Below are 17,764 nucleotides of genomic sequence, written 5' to 3'. Positions count from 1 at the left end.
AATAGGTAGGGGATTCCCTTGCTGATTTGGTCAAACAAAAAGTGAGCAATCATGTGTTACATGATTTATGATTATTATTTATAAGTTTTATAAGATCGTCCAGATGTGATTATTACCGCTGACATTTTATGGCAGAATCGGGCGGCAGTTTAATTTAATCGGGTGGATGTAGGTCTTTATCGCTGAAAAAATAACTGGATCATAAGGTTAGTACAGGAAACTTGTAAGATCTCTGTAAGGCCCCAACAGAACATGACAGCTTCCAGCACTCATTTTTCAGGAGTCTGAAGAGGGATAACATATAAACAGAACACAATAGTCAAGTTCAGAGCATCAGTTTGAATGTGTGATGGCTAAGGTGAACAATAGCAACCTTGTTACTATAGTTCTGTTTCTGTCATTGTGTACACGGCAACCTTGTTCGGCATCACTCAGCAAACTGACGCTACTAGAAATACTGTTTATTGGCTGAAAAAGTAAATAAACCTAAGCGAACGTGGCCGTGTGTGCCGGCCGGCGCATCCCCGGATCGTGACCTCTGATGCACTCTCGTCCGCAGTGAGCGGTGTGTGCCAGCCGGCGCAGCCCCGGATCGTGACCTCTGATGCACTCTCGACCGCAGTGAGCCGCCGGATCCGTGGAGGACGACAGACGAGACGAGGCAGGGAATACGCGGCGAAAGCTGCTGTGGAGGAGAGTCTTCCCGCGCGTCGCACTGGATCTGTGTCTCGATGACGAAAGCCTGTACAACGCAGACATCCTCGTAGCTTCTAGCCTCGGGGCACGAGCCGTCCTCCTCGTCTCGCGAGACGACGAGCTCGGTCCGCACCTAGGCCTTGTTTAGATCCTAAGTTTTTTCACTCTTTTTATCACATCAAATCTTTGAACATATGTATGGAGTATTAAATGTAGATAAAAAAATAACTAATTATATAGTTTGATTGTAAATTACGAGACAAATCTTTTGAGCCTAGTTAAGCCATGATTGGACAATAATTGTCAAATACAAACGAAAGTGCTACAGTGCCAAATACTGATTCCTAATCTCAATCTAAATGAGGCCTAGGTCACGAGGGGGCTTTTCACAAAAATCACCGTATACAAACGAGTAAAAACCACGTGTTGTACCTGCCCTTAAAGTTTGTTCCTTTGCAAAACGACGACTTCAAGTACTCCCTCCGTCCGAAAAAAAGATAATTCTTATATCCGAAGAGTAATTTAAATTTTGATTAGAATTATATAAAAAAGTATTGACACTCATTAAACAAAATAAGTATAATTAGATTAGTTATAGAATATATTTTCATAATAAATTTATATAGTTAGAGATATAAATGCTAATATTATTTTCTATAAGCTTGGTTCAACTTGGGCTAGTTTGACCGTCACGCTTCCCATAATTACATTCTTTTATGGACAGATGTAGTAAAATCGTACACAGATAAGACGATTCTATCTTTGTGTAGAAGAAAAATAAAGATTTATAAAATTCACTTTATGGATAAATAAGCGACTTATAAATGCCATTTTCCCTCATAAACGAAATTACAACACCACAAAGATTTCTTCCACTACAGCAGACGCGTGCTTTGCCGAGTGTAATTACACTCGGCAAAGCCTTTGCCGAGTGCTGCACTCGGCAAAGAGCTGTCGGCATATCCCTTCACGGCAAAGGCTTCTTTGCCGAGTGCTGCATGTCGTGCACTCGGCAAAGGATTTCCCGAGTGCCACGACCGCACTCGGCAAAGAAAAGCCGCCGTGATGGCCAGGTCACAGTGACGGACCCTTTGCCAAGTGCCACGCGTCGGCACTAGGCAAAGAAATGTGTTTTTTATTTTTAAATGCTTTGCCGAGTGCCTGAATCTGGCACTCGGTAAAGCTTGTTTTCTTCTTTTTTTGGATTTTCTTTGCCGAGTGTTGTAGGTAGGCACTCGGCAAAGCTGGGAAGCTTAGTGTCCCAGATTCCCAGCTTTGCCGAGTGTCATGGTCATGACACTCGGCAAAGAAGTGAAAAAATTCAATTTTTTTTTGGTTTTTAGTCTTCCATCGTTGCAAAAAAGATATACATTATATATATATATATATATATATATAACACAACTATATATCACACAAATATATACAAATGTATATCACAATCCACCACAAACATAAACATAGCATACAAGTATCACAATCTCGACTCCCAAGTCCAAAGTCCAAACACACAAGCATAGCTCACAAAGTTCACAAGTGCATTATATCACAACGGCTGTCATTTGAAGCTCACGGCGACGGTCCGGGTTGTGATGGCCCAAAGTGCGATCTCGGCGACCCTCCGAGGTGGTTCGACGCCGCCCCCGATTGATGCTGCACAAAATAGAAGAGATTGCACGTGAGCGACAAGAGAATAGATAAATATGCAAGATAATATCCGCCACTACCACCACCACCACCACATCACCGCCATCACCAACACTTCACCACCAACACTTCACCACCACCACCACCACACCACCATCACCACATCACCATCATGACCACCACCACCACCACCACCATGAGCACCACAACACCGTGACCACCACCACCAACACCACACCACCACCACCACCACGACCACCACACCACCTTGACCACCACACCACCACCACCACCATCACTAGGTTTCTCTAGGTTTCTCTAAGTTTCAGCATAGAAAGTAAAACTTCGTACTTATACTCATCGGGGTAGAATCAGAACGTTGTGGAGGTGGATCTGGAGCAAGCAGCGTCTGTGGGATCGTCCAACCTTGTTGCTGGCCAATTTGCTGCATGAACTTGATTATCACGGCCATCTGCCGCTGATCTTGCTCCCGCTGGGCCTCCAAAGCCTGTAGCCTTTGCCACTCGACCTCCCGCTCGGCCTACAGTTCCTGCACCTGGGCCTATAGCATTTGACCCCAATATTTCAATAATGCATAGGTAAGGTATGTAAAAGTCAAAGAACAACGAATGAAACAGGAATGCTTACCTGGAGTGCCGACACCGTGGTCGACCGTTGGCGTATGGGCACGCTTGAGCTCGTGCTCGATGCTCGGAGCTGGTGGAGAGGAGGAGTAGAGGCCGTGTCGAGGACGCCGTCGCCAATCCAGAACCGCCCATGCTTCTTGCCTTGCCCCACCCTCATCACGAGCTAAGGATCAAGGCGCTTCTCGGTTCTCGGATCGTAGCCCGGCCCATGGACTGACCTTGCCGCCTCCGTGTATGAAGAGAGGCGGGTGTGGACGCTGGAGTTGGTGTACGCCTGAACCGGGGCATATGGGTCGTACTCGATGTCGGTCGTCGCCTTGCCCATGTGAGCCAGAGCATATACCTTGAGTTGACCAATTGGCTGGCCACCGTGTGCATCCGACTACGAGAAAGACAACAACATGTGGTTAGAAATGATGCAGAATTGAGCGCGGCTAGATTAGAGCAATGGCGGAGACTTACATATGCCTTTGCATATTTGCTGAGGCTGCGGTTGCCCTGATGGTGAGGTACACCTGGCATCTGCAAACGCCTGTCGCGGGCCTCCTCGTGCTTCTTCTGCCAGTCCCCGTCCAACCAGGTGATCACATGTGGAGATGTCTGGGTTTTAGGCATCGTACGTCACAACTTGCTCGGAAACTTCTAAATTTTTTACCACAACCTCTACATGCGACGACACGACACCTCGACAAGTTTCGTGATTTTCAGACTTCGTTTGCATTTTATATAATTAAAAAACACTTTTTTAACAAGTTGGTGGTCATGTTTCGTGAAACAGATGTTCGAAATTTCACGAATGTCCCTGCACACGGCCTCAAAATACACTCAAAAACATGAATACCATTTTTTGAATCGCTAAATTCTAATATTTCATGCACCTGCAGTTCAAATTTACTTTTTCGAGAAAAATTCAAGTAAACATAAAAAAATTAAAAAAAATATATACCAAAAGGTCATAGAAAAGTTCCAAATTGGAACATGTGCTTCTAGGTACTGTATAAATGCCACAGAAAAAATTTGAAAACAAAAATAAAAAAATAAAAAAATACTTTGCCGAGTGTCGCAATTGGCACTCGACAAAGGAACCTCTTTACCGAGTGCCAGGCTTGCAGCACTCGGCAAAGATAGCACGTTTGCCGAGTGCTAACGGCCAGCACTCGGCAAAGGATGACGGAGGGGCCACCGGCGTCACCTAAGGTATTTTGCCAAGGGTTGTTCTTTGCCGAGTGCCTGACACTCGGCAAAGAGGACGTTTGCCGAGTGTTACTCTTTGCCGAGTGTTTGACACTCGGCAAAGACGACCTTTGCCGAGTGCCGGCTTTACCGAGTGCGGCACTCGGTTGCCGAGTGCCCGTGTTTCGACACTCGGCAAAGCTCCGAGCACTCGGCAAAGAGCGCGTCTCCCGTAGTGTTCAATATTTTTCATCGAGAGAAACAAAGGACCTAAGGCCTTTAACAACTTGTTTTGCAATTCTCCAAATAGATGTTGAAAGTCAAGAGCACAACTCACTTTGCCTGTATATCTGGCACCATTTCTTTTTCGGTTTTAAATAAAAAATATTTCTAGAATGCTACGTATATTCGAGTTTTCCAAATTCTGCAAACAAAAATCATCTAGTTCATAGTGCGATATTGTGGAAATAGTATTTTGTCATGTATTTTCTTAGCTTATTACATGGTCAAAGTCAAATCCAAAATTCCTTAGCAAAGTGCGTGCTTAATAAAAATCCTTAAAAACCAAGGGCAGATGTGACGTGTCATCGATCCATCGTCGCACTGCAAGGCATTCAGAGTAGATTCCCCAAAACATTTGATTTTATGATAACGGTAGACTTGAAAAGCAGCCAATTTATTTTGCTCAAATCGTGTGTGTATATATATATATACTCCCTCCGTTCCAAATTATAAGTCGTTTTAACTTTTTTGATACATCTATTTTGCTATGCATCTAATAGATATAAATAATATGTCTAGATATATTACAAAATAGATGAACAAAAAAAAGTCAAAGCGACTTATAATTTAAAACGGAGCGAGTAGCACACTGACGACACACGAACAGTCAACCTTCCCACTTCATGGACGAATTATAAACTATATATATAAATAGATTATTTTGGTGCCTTATCAAACCACTACTTCCGGAGGGAAAAGCCAGGTTAGCAAGTAATAACACTCCAGTCTGCATTCCCATGGCCACCCAAACGCGATATTACAAGTAGTGCAAGACTGTCATGTCATATGCGTCGTCCACCAGATGTGGTAGATAATACACGAAGCCCTCCTGAATGTCTGCGTGCGCTTGCGTGCACTTGCTGTAGGACTGACCAAGGAAAAGCGCCTCTCCTTTGGGTAGCCCATCAGAGGCAGCCCACTTGCCCTTGCTAAGATCCGCTTTCAAGACCTCGACATCAAGAGTGTAGCTATGAGAATATGGAGATAATAGATACCGGTGCCTCACCAGGAGCAACTCCCCGGTCCTCGACTTGACAAGGTATCGGCCGATATGTATCTCATCCTTGGGTTCATAGGGCACCTCCTCGGCATACCTCTTAAACGCCTCGTCATACTCCTCAGGCTCCGTGTTGCTCGGTACCACGTCATCGCCATTAAAGATATCCTCCAATGCTTGGTCTGCTAGCTCATCATCATCCTCCTCCTCCTCCTCTTGGTATCCCTCATCGGCGCCGTTGTCATTCTCTTCTTGGTTAGGTTCCTCTGCGTCATCGCCTAAATCTTCGTCCTCCTCATTGCTATCTGACACCTCTTCGCCAGCATTATTATGGTTATCTTGACCAACCTCCTTGTCACTTGTGTCAACTACGTCTTGAGGCCAGGACCATGGAAATTCACCGTAATAATACCTAGACAATGGGTTCTTGATGACTAGTTCGATCCTGGTAACATTAGGCCGCCCATCCTCATCCTCGCCGAGGTGGAAGGCGAGGAGTTCTTCGCCCGAGGTGATCCCATAAAGCGTGTCTCTAAGGAACACGACATCAATGATCCTGTAGTAGGGTAGCACACACGTACCCTTTTCACGACGGCATAAGATAATGTTGTAGTTGCAATTGTTGGTCGTGACGGCAATGAAATCGTCTGGAGCCGGCGAACGCATGAGCACCTTACGGATGTCGAAGGTCTCGGCCATGTAGCCGACGACGGCGTCTAGCTCGGGGAGCGGCACGGTGACGCTGCTGAAGGGGTTGTGCAGGAGGTAAGTGTGCTTGTGCTTCACGTTGCGCCTGGGGTAGATGAGAAGCTCCCCCGTGTCCTTGCACAACCATCTGTCCACATTGGTTGTACGCCGGACGACGTCGTCCGTGCAGTCGATCGCGAGCCAGCTGTCGTGGGCGGCGCCGAGGCAGGTCGCGTCCTCGGGAAGTCCGGGGATCGAGAAGCAGGCTGCGCCCTGGCCGGCGGTGCAGAACGTGCCGCTCGGGAACACGATCCACGGGAGGTGGCTGGGGAGCTGGCGCGCGGCGGAGCGCCATGCGCGGCAGACGGCGGCGAAGCGGGCGCGATCGCCGGGGAACGGGAGGCGCGCGATGACACCGTCCAGGACATCGAACGGGAGATCAGCCCACCCTGTTGTGCACGTGTACGTCATCGGCGACGTACGGACGGTACGGGTGTTGATTAGATTTGCCCTAGCTAGCCGGCGACGCGGGTGTTGGCGTGCGGATCGGTATTACGATGGTATGTGTCGATGGATCCATTGGGTATTCATCATGGGTATATATATAGTGTGTGTTCCCTATGATTTCTCAACCCTAGTCTGTAACGAACTGGTGATGTCAGGCCGAGAGCCCGATGACATTGACTCCGATCAGATCCCAGTTTGACCGTACGTATCAGGCACAACCTAGCCTGTTCGACCAAGTGATACTACCCTCTGTTTCAAATTATAATTTGTTTGTCTTTTTTAAATCCAAGTTTGACCGCTCGTCTTATTTAAAAAAAATTATGTAAACATAGTTAAATTTAAGTCATTCTTGAAGAATTTTTATTAATAAAGCAAGCCACAACAAAAAAAAGTGATATTTAGCACAAATTTTTAAATAAGACGAGTGGTCAAACTTGGGGTCGAAAAAGTCGGACGAACTATAATTTAGAACGGATTTAGTACCTCTCAATCGGTTCGATCCATATAACCTTCTCAACCATGACACTAACACGTGGCGTGGGTCCATGTCATTACTCACTAATACACGTGCAGTATTTGCACAAAATTAGTCTCTACTAATGTTTTTTGCACTGAGACGTTAACTAATTGTGATGGGGATGGGGAGATCCTGATCTTCCGTTAGGTGATGGTAACTATTGTTTTTTTGGAGCACGGCATACCGATCCGGCTTCAGATCCAAAGACCCGAACCCTACAATCTTAGCACCACGACTTCTCTGGTTATCAACCGTGTCACCAATCTAATTGACCTCGCCAAGAAGGCTAATCCCTGTCTGCGAAACGAAGAACACAAGCAAGATCTCAAAAGTACGCAGCTCAAAAATTTGGGACAAAATGTAGATGAATGATTAAGCACACGAGTTGGGGTTCCATAAACCGATAGACGGCGACTGTCAATGACAGAATAATCTAAGCAAAACCAAAAACCTAAGATGGCGGGGATGACTGATTATAAAAGGTCTAAGGGTCATCGCTCCCCCTGGACGTGCCCCTCTAATGGGCTCAAAGACGATACATGGCCCGACGGACCAAAAGCGGTGGCGCAGCACTGGACAGATTCTGGACGCTGACTTCTTTTGACGATTTCTATTGACTCCGGTGAAATTTGGGCCTCAAACCAAAGCCATTGGTTAGCTTATGAAATTATCTTTCCATCCATATGTGGCTTGCGAAAACGGAGTCCGGATACGTCCTAGGCGTCCATTTTAATGCAGACTGGTCCTGAAAGCCGAGGTAGACTTGAAGTCGAGTTGGACCGGGCCTTCTGATTGTGTTGGACGTCCTTGCTGGCCTTCTGCACCTCCACAACTTCCTCCAAGCTCTTCGTGACCCTCTCCAATATTCCAAGCAAGATAACATCATTAGGTAGTAATTTATTCTCAAAAGTATGAAAATGATCACTTAAGAATGAACTCACCTCTAAATTTAGTTGACACATTCGAGCTCGGGTTATTGGACCTTGCATAATGGTTGAAGGATCAGTGGGTGCATCCGAAGGAGTGATGTCCTCATCATCATCCCCCTCTTGAAACAGAGTTGTCCTCGAGTCAAGCTCATCTTCATCTCCCAAATAAGGCTTCAAATCTGCAATGTTAAAAGTGAGACTAACCTCGGGTGGCAACTCAAGTTTGTATGCATTATCATTTATTTTCTCAATTATCTTACAAGGACCAGTAGCTCTTGGCATTAATTTAAATTTACGTAGCTCTGGAAATCTATCTTTTCTCAAATGTAACCAAACCAAATCACCCAATTCAAGTTTAACTTCTTTTCTACCTTCACTACCAGGAATTATATACTTGTCATTTATCTTTTCAATATTTGCTTTAATTGTTTCATGCAGCTTAAGAATAAAATCAGCTAGCTCGCTAGCATCTTTATGTGTTCTCTCAGTGGTAGGTAAAGGCAAAAGATCAATAGGAGCACGGGGGTTAAAGCCATACACTACCTGGAAGTGACTTACCTTGATGGTGGAGTGTTCCGCCCTATATGTAAACTCTACATGCGGCAAACACTCTTCCCACATCTTCAAGTTGCGCTTCAAAATGGCTCGGACAATGTTCAATTCAACGTATGGAATTGATCACCACTGTGCTTGTTTGCATGTTCAAAAGTTTGAGGCGATTTCATGGAACTTGGGTGTCACCCAACGTGGCTTGGCATCTCCCGATGCCCCCTGGCACATCTGTCGTCCGTCTTAAGTCAGTTCACTTCATCTACGGTCCTCCAGCGCATGGGTATGAAGTTTGGTCGAAGTTGGAATTCCCATTCTCCAGTTATGGGCTTGTGTTGGATTGGGCCACCTTGTCCAGGCTTTCCCGAACCCCATGTGATCCAATGTGGTGAACAAGGCTTCTCCTGGGCTCCTGGGTGAGTGTGAAGGCCACTGGACAAGTTTGGTGGCCATTGGGCACATGTCCACGTCGCCCAACGCCATAGGGGGTCGCCCGACGTCCATTTGTTCCAAACCAGCCCGGCCCGTCTTGTGATCTTCTGAAAGGCATAACTTTATCCTCCGGACTCCGAAATGGATGAACCAAAACTCGATTTCGTGTATCTTGACGAGCTCTTCGACAAGGTGCAGTCAAAATGAACATTTGATGAAGTCTATACTATATACGTCTATACAGTGTATATTGTTGCGCGTAACAAACTCGAGTCGGTTCTCATACAATAGATGATCTCATACAATACCATGTATATATAACTATTATATAAAACAATTCAACAACCAACTTATCTATATCTATACCTCTATATACCTAATAATAAAGAGACAAAATTTTCAGCTATTTTTTTCGTCCACCTCTCCCTAACTATCGGTAGTCGAGAGTTTATCCGAGCCTGAATAAACTGAATAGGAATAGGAATCCTAATTAACATAAAATAAATTAGACAAAATCTTATTTTATCGTCGTCGAGGAAGTCGATACATATTTGTCGTCGACGGAATCAAAGATGACAGAACTGTGAATGTGTGGAAGGTGTTAACAACTTAAGAGTGAAAAAAACAAACCGTTGCAACACATGGGCACTTTTACTAGTATATAATATAAGTTGTCTTTAAATTTGTCTTATAGTAATTTAACTAGCAAAATGTTTCTGTACGTTTGCAATGGAACCCGATACATATAGGAATTGGACTCGATATATCTTCACTTGACGTGAGTTGTTATAACTCGTATGTGCTAGGAATCGATCCAATAGGATTCCTATTCAGATTGATTACTAAACTGTGCGTGGCTCACGAATCTTAGTTGAGTAGTTTTTTACTTTGTTTTTATTTGGATTGGGATTTCTATTCAGATTGATTACTCAAGATCAGAGGAGTCTATTTGGATTAGAATTCCAAACTACCCTTTTAGAAGCTTTGTTCTTACTATATTTTGACTATTTTGCCTCTACATGCACAATTCTCCAATACAAGTGAAACTAGATCAATCAGAAATAAAATTTACTACGTGTGTGTTGTTGATTTACCTTCACATTGGCGGAATGTTGTTGGTCAAACTTGGGGTTCAGTGACCATCACAAATAAGTCCATTCAGAACCTTCGTAGTCAGGGCAAAAAGCACTGAGGATAGCGGGTCTCCTTGCCTAAGGCCACAGGGCAGCCATTGGCAACGTACTCGGTATAGTTGTTGATTTGCCCTCGTAGCTAGTTATATAATTAATTAGTACATGACGCACGCCCTCGCACGCGTGGGTTAGCACAACATATGTGTTGTATTATATAGAAAACATATGTTTAATTTATGGATTGAAAATGATTAAGAACAGTACACAAATATGTTCAGCGTAGGTGTTGTATTATATAGAAAACATATGTTTAATTTATGGATTGAAAATGATTAAGAACAGTACGCAAATATGTACATAGATATATATATGTTACATATGTTATTACACATTGGAAATAAAGAGCAGTTATATATTATATGCGCTTTTGCAGCAGTTTTCTTATATGAAGAGCAGTACAACATAGAATACAAAAACTGTTATATCAAAAAAAAATACAACTAAAAAAATCAGTAAAGAAAAAGTATGCTTGATGGTGTGCACCAGGCTGGTTGCCGAAGAGACCTGGTGCTAATGATTGTGCTCGTCATCCTTTTTGTACAATACTTTAGTGATATATATACTTCCAACCCTGAGTAGAAAGGTTAGTATCAGGTCATGCAAGATATATTTCAATGGCTAAATGAAGTCTGTATAGTGTTATATGTTAATCACAATGCAATTATTTGACCTGTAATTTTATTTTAAAGAAAGCATATAATAAGAAGAGAGCAATTCAAACTTTTGCAGAATTCCAGTCTATTACTTGGCCTAGGTAGGTAGGGAAAAAATATGTGATGGTAAATCCATCCTGTAAAAAGAAGAAAAGTATAGCACAGGTCCATACCAATGAATGGTTTAGGAAATGTTGTGAGGAGCATCTCCTTCCACAGCTCTGATGGAAGCAAAATAGGGAATGGCCTACTATATCTAAGACAAAGCAGTAGATTACATTCATGTTTTATGGAGTCAACTTCTTTCATAGTCACATTGGGTATGGGAGTCCAGTTGACTATGATTAAGGATAAAACCCATACAGTAAGTTCTCAAAGAGGCGGCAATGCAAAAGTTAGAATTACTCCATTGTTAGGAAATAGGAACGGCTGCTTTGCATAATAATATGACAATATTTGGTTATGAAGAAATCCACTACATTTTTAGTTTTGCAAACTAAATAATATGCTAAAAAATAATTTATGCCATATGTTAAGTGTATGCCATGTCGCAAATAGCTTCTCTCAACCCAGCAACCAAAAGTTGCTTTGAGGAAGATAAGCATGCGCGGTGTGTATCTGCATTTGTATGTAAGAGCATATGAAGGAGGCGGTATTTTCAGAAATCTAGCATACATCTGCATTCACATGCATAAATATGCAGAGGCAATAGTCTGCCAACATGAGTGTCATGGAACAATTCTGTTGACGAACAATTCCTATCTTATTGCCTTCTATTGAATCAAACTACAAATGGTTTGGACAAGAGAGAGTAGGACAATAGCTATATAAGATGCACAAATGGGCCTGAAAATGGATTGGCCAACAGGCAGCTCATGTAAAAATCTTGGTTAACTTGGAGTTTGTTGAACTTAGAAGATAACAGGAAAGGGCGTTAGCATGAAAAACATTGTAGATCATCTTTTGGCTCATTCCCAATGGCAAACAAATTAGAGCTGCTCTAACTTAGGAATGTAACTGCATAAAAATCACCTGCAACCTACCTCTGTTGCTAGGGTTGCTGCAGGGCGGCTTGCTTGAGCGTGTAAGCTGAGGAAGTATATAAGTTAGATTCTAAATAGCGACATGATGGAACTGCTGCCTACCCAAACTCCATAAGAGGCTGCAAGGCGACAAGCTCTGTGGCACTAGAAGGAAAATTAATGAGTGCAGCAAACCAACAATCCTTTCCAAAAAGGCAAAAAGCAGGCAATAACATCACCAGGTACAAGGCAACAAAGGAAATGTAGTCCATCAATTCCCTGTGCGCGTAACCTCAATTCAATTATTACATGTCCAAAGTTGTGTAGGATGGGAATCAACCGGCAACCAGATTGTAAGGTACTATAAATGTTGGGCAGCAACAAAATGATGCAAGGACAGGGCATACTCTGTTGTTGCATTGTAAGAACCATAGTAGCACGATGAGGTAATACATGGTAATTAAAGACAAATTATATAGTCCTATAAGTGGCAAATCAGAGTGGAAACAAATAGACCAAATGATTTTAATATTTTGAAGGTGCTATGGCAGAAGCAGCACGATATGCATCATACAGAGGGCTATGTCGGAGGTACTTAGCTAGGACATGGTACTTGGATCTTGAATTTGTTGTTGGGTTCAGTATGCCGGATGTATGTTGAATAGCATCGTAGATTATTATCCTAATATGTGTGAGCTTTGCTTCAAAATGGGCAGACAAATTTGGCTTGGTGACAGACCGAAAGTTGTGTATTTAGAAGCTGGCCTATTGCTTGGAGCTTCATGGGCTTCATTTCTTCTGTGCTATGCAATCTACATAGATCCAGGCATTGTGGCCACTGCAATGCCTGCAATTGGTTAATAAGAAGGTTTTAGCAGGTATACAAGCATCGTGATTATGTTTGAGAGTAAAACGAATATATTCTAGTCAGGGCATGGTTGACAGACGATCATGAAAGACACAGTCTCGATGTCAAGAAGGCAACTTAACATAATATCTTAGTATTCATGTTTTAGAGCACGACAGTGCAGAGTACCTATGACACAAGCAGTTAGAAGCTAAATTCTGGTACATTAACCTTTACTAAAATTTAAATAAAACATATTCAGGACTAAAATTTTCAAAGCATTGGAGAATCCGTATTGACATAGACTTGTCAGCAACCGTCAAATTTCATAGTAAATAAATTACCATTATGGCTGATTGCTGGGCTCTGATAATTTTTCAGAAATCATGTTTTATCTAAATCGTAATTTGCACAGTTTGGCAAATTTGCACTTTTAGGCATATTTCGCAACTTTGCTGCAAAACCCAGTCATGAACTGTAGTAAAAGAAGTGGCACAAAAGACTAACTGGATCAAACCAGAAGCTAAGAGAGGTACTAAAACAAATGGAGAGGCACCTGACCTGCCAAGATCAGAAACACATGGTATGTTACACAGTATAAAGAAAATGAACAAGAAATGAGGGTGCTGGAACGAACCTATGAGCAAATGGGGAGCATAGTGTTCAGGCCATGCCAATAGATCAATCTGTTAATAGAAGCACTAATGTGGTGGGGCAATGAACTGGCACAAAGGCTACATAAAAACATGGAAGAAAAAATCTTGGAACTCAGGCGGGATGAAAACATTGAAACAGAACATACCAAAATGCAAAATTTGCAATTAGGATGATCTTTGGAGCAGAAATAATTGGTCAGAAGAGGCCAACCTAAATCTGTAAACAGTTTGCAAACATCTGTAGCAACAGAGGGAGTTTAGTGTAGCAGCGAGCATCATATCATGATTAGGCAGTATAAATAAGCAGCAAGAGGAGTGTAGCAAAGGGCATCATATCATAATTAGGTTGTATAAATAAGAAGTAACAGGTAGGCAGCACATGTTAGATTGAATGATTAATCATAACTAAGAACTCAGCTAATTTGAGAACCCATGTTTTAAATATGGCAAAAGAAAGTACATGGCTGTATCTGTTGTACATACTTGAGCCAAGAACAGACATTATGGTATGAGAGACAAACTGGATTAAATAATCTGTAAATTAGAACTTATTTTTGGGAAAGACTGTAAGCTTAGGTTGGATGATAAAATAGTAGGAAAACTACCAACACGTGCCCATATAAAATATTTATGGCAGAGCTTGTTGTGGTCACTGCACTAAAACAAATGTAACAAACAACAGGACAAATTTCATATACAACCATTCCATTGCAGGCTGGAATGGGTGCACCAAACGTGTTTTTTCCAGAAATGAAAACCCAGATTTAGCTGATAATATCAACAAACAAGTGTATTATACAACTCTAACGGTTCTCACAAAAACACCTTGTAAGCTGCAAGGCAGAAAGGACATGTGCCGATATACCATATAAACTGGTCCAAGCAGACTAACCTTGAGACAGGGTCTAGATCCAAGCAAACAAGCAACGACAGGTTTGACTCTATTAATAAATGAGAACAAAGGCAGACATAGAAGCAATTCAGAATTGTTCACTCCATTTCAAATAGATATCTTCAGAGCACCTTCTCAAATGAAGAGTTCAACATGTAGAAGGGCTCCAGTCGTCGACCCAACGGGTTCACGTTGCTGAAATAGGACTGTGGCTCAGTGGCCACCATCATCCTAAAATGAGCCTAATTGTTCTTTATCATTGCTAGAGGATATCTTTGTAAAAAAGGGCGTACCTAGTGCAGAGACCTCCCGCTCTGTGCGGGGTCTGGGGAAGGGTGTTAGTGGCAAGCCTTACCCTCGCCTGTGCAATGCGAGGAGACCGCGACTCGAACCCGGGACCTTCCGGTCACAGCGGTAAGACTCTACCGCTTGCACCAGGCCCGCCCTTCCTAGAGGATATCTTTGTACAATTTTAAAACGCCTAGTAATCAATACCAATGGGAACTCTGTTCTAAGCTTCTTTGTCATTTTCTGTAATGCTTTCGGCTAAGACCTGATGTAACTAAGCCAAGTGAACTTAGTTCTCATATACGCATAAAAAAATGAAGGAAATTAAAATGAGCCTAATTGTTCTTTATCATTGCTAGAGGATATCTTTATACAATTTTAAAACGTCTAGTAATCAATACCAATGGGAACTCTGTTCTAAGCTTCTTTGTCATTTTCTGTAATGCTTTCGGCTAAGACCTGATGTAACTAAGCCAAGTGAACTTAGTTCTCATAGACGCATAAAAAAATGAAGGAAATTGTACTGGATTTTACGAAGTAGTAACTGTTCATGGGGAAAAAAGGAGAGCACGTACCAGGCTGATGCGAATGCCATTGAAATGTGATCAGGAAATGACATCCGGGGAAATACAATTAGGCTGTACATGAGAATACATTAGTGAATCACTAAATCAAAGAAATAACTGAGCTGAGAGGGTGCGAAACACACTGTATATACAGGTAAATAGGTTGTGCAAGAAAAGAGCACAAAGCTAGAAAACAATGCAGAGAACACCTCGGTAAAGAAATAATCTGATTATTGTTACGTCACTGTAATTTAATTTTCATAAACATAAAGAGGCCCAACAAGAACATGTAATGCTAAAAGTAGCAGCATTCATAGATCAAGGCAAGTACATATTGCCAAATATTTCTAAAAAGCCTAACCTATGAGTTCCAGAATTCATCAATGTTAAAAACACTGGATTTTCATGTCCCTATTTTTTAATAACCCAACAACTCAACTGAGATACTACATGGAGTAAGCAAATTTAGAGCAGGATCTAATGCTGCTGGACTGATAAAGAGCAACATAGTGGATCGGTGTCGAAGTAAATAATTTAAAAGACAGCCAGGTTCATAGACATATGGTGGACCATCTAAATAGGCAGCAAAGGCACAAACAGACCGTGCACATAAAAACATTTAATCGTACCTAAACAGGACACGAAAGCAGAATTCACGGTCGATGACCAAGGTTTTATAAAATGGATCACATTGGCTAATCCTTACTGAAGCAACAAAGGGCGATTCAAGCAGAAGAAGTGAGCTTATAAAAATACAAAGCAGCAACAAATCAGCAAGGGCGGTAATTTAGACGAGAAACAGGCTCACAAACGCAGGGTAACTGAAAGGAGAAATTTTAATTCTGTGTTGGCCCTGAATCTTTTTGCTAGCCATAAAAAAGATATGCAATGCTAAAACTAATATGTCTTGCCTTTGAAACTGACACCAAAACTAATAGCACAAGCAGAGCAAAGATGCTACACCTTTGTGTTTCAGATCTGTGTCCAATATATCCATGTAGACATTTCATCAAAAATCATGAGGGCAGTTTGTATGACATCGTACCTATGGTGAAGGGGTCACATGGTCATAGTATTAGCATGTTATCAGTGGAACACCCATACATAAAGATAAATTCGATACTCTGATAACATGACAACCTCAAAAACAGCTAACATGTACTGATTAAGTTATGTGGTGACAAATTAAGAGAAACTAAAACTAAGTCACCAAGCCTACCTGAGTAGTAATCAGTTATGAAGATAAGCAGGTCTATTTACCCATGCTACACATGATCAGTAAAGCTAGGGAAAAACATAGTCCTGAATCATTTTGCTAGCCCATAACAAAGATATATAACACTAACACTAACATGCCTTGCCTTTGAACATTGGCTTACTATCCTTTTGCTAAACTGGATTTCATTTGCCCATGCGAAGATAAGCTGCAAAAGGATAGTAAGCACTGGTGACATCTCACATGTGCATTATATCAAACACATGGTATGCAGCTCGCAACACATTAGTTTGGTCAGCAACCGATCAAGGAAATCTGCAACAAGAAGCCAATGTTTGAAGCTAGTAATCTAACAAGAAAGTGCAGAAGTCACAAATCAAACCCAAATTAAAAAAAAAAAAAAAGGCAACGCAAAAAGAGAAAGAGGAGGAGCAACATCTCAAGGGTGGAACCACATCCTCCTGCCTCCACCAACGTAGCCCCGCACCAGGACCTGCAAACGCAGAGGACGAGAAAATTACCTGGCTTTGTGCCGCCGGACTTATGCCGCCGTCGCGATGCAGCCGGGGTCATGGAGAAGAGGCAGCTAGGGTTTCGTGAAGCACAGAAGCACAAGCCGATCGGCGGAAGGAAGCAACGTCGGGGTGCACCAGCGCCGTGCGTCCACCGGCGGGGCCCCGTCGCGTCGCCGAGGAGGGGGCGCTCGCACCTGCGCCCGGAGGCGGCCACCTACCGCGCCGGCGCAGGACCTGGCGGGGGTCGCCATCGCCCCCGGCCGTGCGCCGTGAGGGGGGGCGTGGAGGAGGAGGAGGGCGGCCGACGCCGCGCCGAGGGCCGGCCACCGCCGAGGACCGCTCGCGCCGTCGCCCTAGCCGCGTTGGGAGCGAGCGAGAGAGAACGAGCGAGCGAGAGCGAGAGTGAGAGAGAGCGGCGAAGAGAGAGGAAGGAAGGGGAAGAAGCCAGGAAGAGAATCAGAAGCCTCTGTATATATTTGGTTGGCCGGCTCCGAAGGAGAAGCTGTAAAACAGCAGGAGAAGCATGGAAAAAACAAGAAGCAGGCCCATAATGCGCTCCCGATGAAATCCGCTCCAGACAATCATGGCCATCCGATGGAAGATCCGACGGCCAGAAATATTTTGAACGACGTGGACCCTGCTTCTCCACGTGGAAGCTGGCGGGTTTTGTAGGGGAGAAAATTGTCAGTGGCCGGCGACGGGCTGGATCTATATAGGGTATAAGTATTCATCATTCATCAATCATCATACGTATATATATACTCCCTCCGTTTCAAAATAGATGTCATTTTTGTTTCTCAAAAAATCAAACACTTTTAACTTTGATCAAATATATATATAAAATTATCAATAT

The 17,764-nt window shown here is 43.0% G+C and overlaps 1 protein-coding gene and 1 long non-coding RNA gene across 14 annotated transcripts; both read right to left on the bottom strand.

The window, feature by feature from the left end:
- Positions 1 to 5,202: 5,202 nt before the first annotated feature.
- LOC136469388 (uncharacterized) lies at positions 5,203 to 6,600 on the bottom strand. The gene is made up of 2 exons (XM_066467598.1): positions 5,802 to 6,600; positions 5,203 to 5,747 (listed from the first exon to the last, which is right to left on the bottom strand). The coding sequence occupies exons 1-2, from the start codon at positions 6,598 to 6,600 to the stop codon at positions 5,203 to 5,205; spliced, it is 1,344 nt and encodes a 447-aa protein (XP_066323695.1).
- Positions 6,601 to 10,595: 3,995 nt separating this feature from the next.
- Positions 10,596 to 17,349, bottom strand: LOC136476680 (uncharacterized). Of its 13 annotated transcripts, none has more exons than XR_010763692.1 (4): positions 16,144 to 17,349; positions 11,953 to 15,252; positions 11,083 to 11,165; positions 10,596 to 10,827 (listed from the first exon to the last, which is right to left on the bottom strand). It is a non-coding gene; the product is annotated as an uncharacterized lncRNA (long non-coding RNA). The 13 variants fall into 13 exon arrangements; XR_010763694.1 differs by having other exon boundaries at positions 10,596 to 12,778; positions 13,286 to 13,339; positions 13,416 to 15,252; XR_010763691.1 differs by having other exon boundaries at positions 10,596 to 15,252; positions 16,144 to 16,225; positions 16,640 to 16,711; positions 16,918 to 17,349.
- Positions 17,350 to 17,764: the final 415 nt, after the last annotated feature.

The sequence above is a fragment of the Miscanthus floridulus genome, chromosome 8, assembly GCF_019320115.1.
Source record: "Miscanthus floridulus cultivar M001 chromosome 8, ASM1932011v1, whole genome shotgun sequence".
NCBI classification, from domain to species: Eukaryota; Viridiplantae; Streptophyta; class Magnoliopsida; order Poales; family Poaceae; genus Miscanthus; species Miscanthus floridulus.
This window is presented reverse-complemented; position numbering and strand designations above follow the sequence as displayed.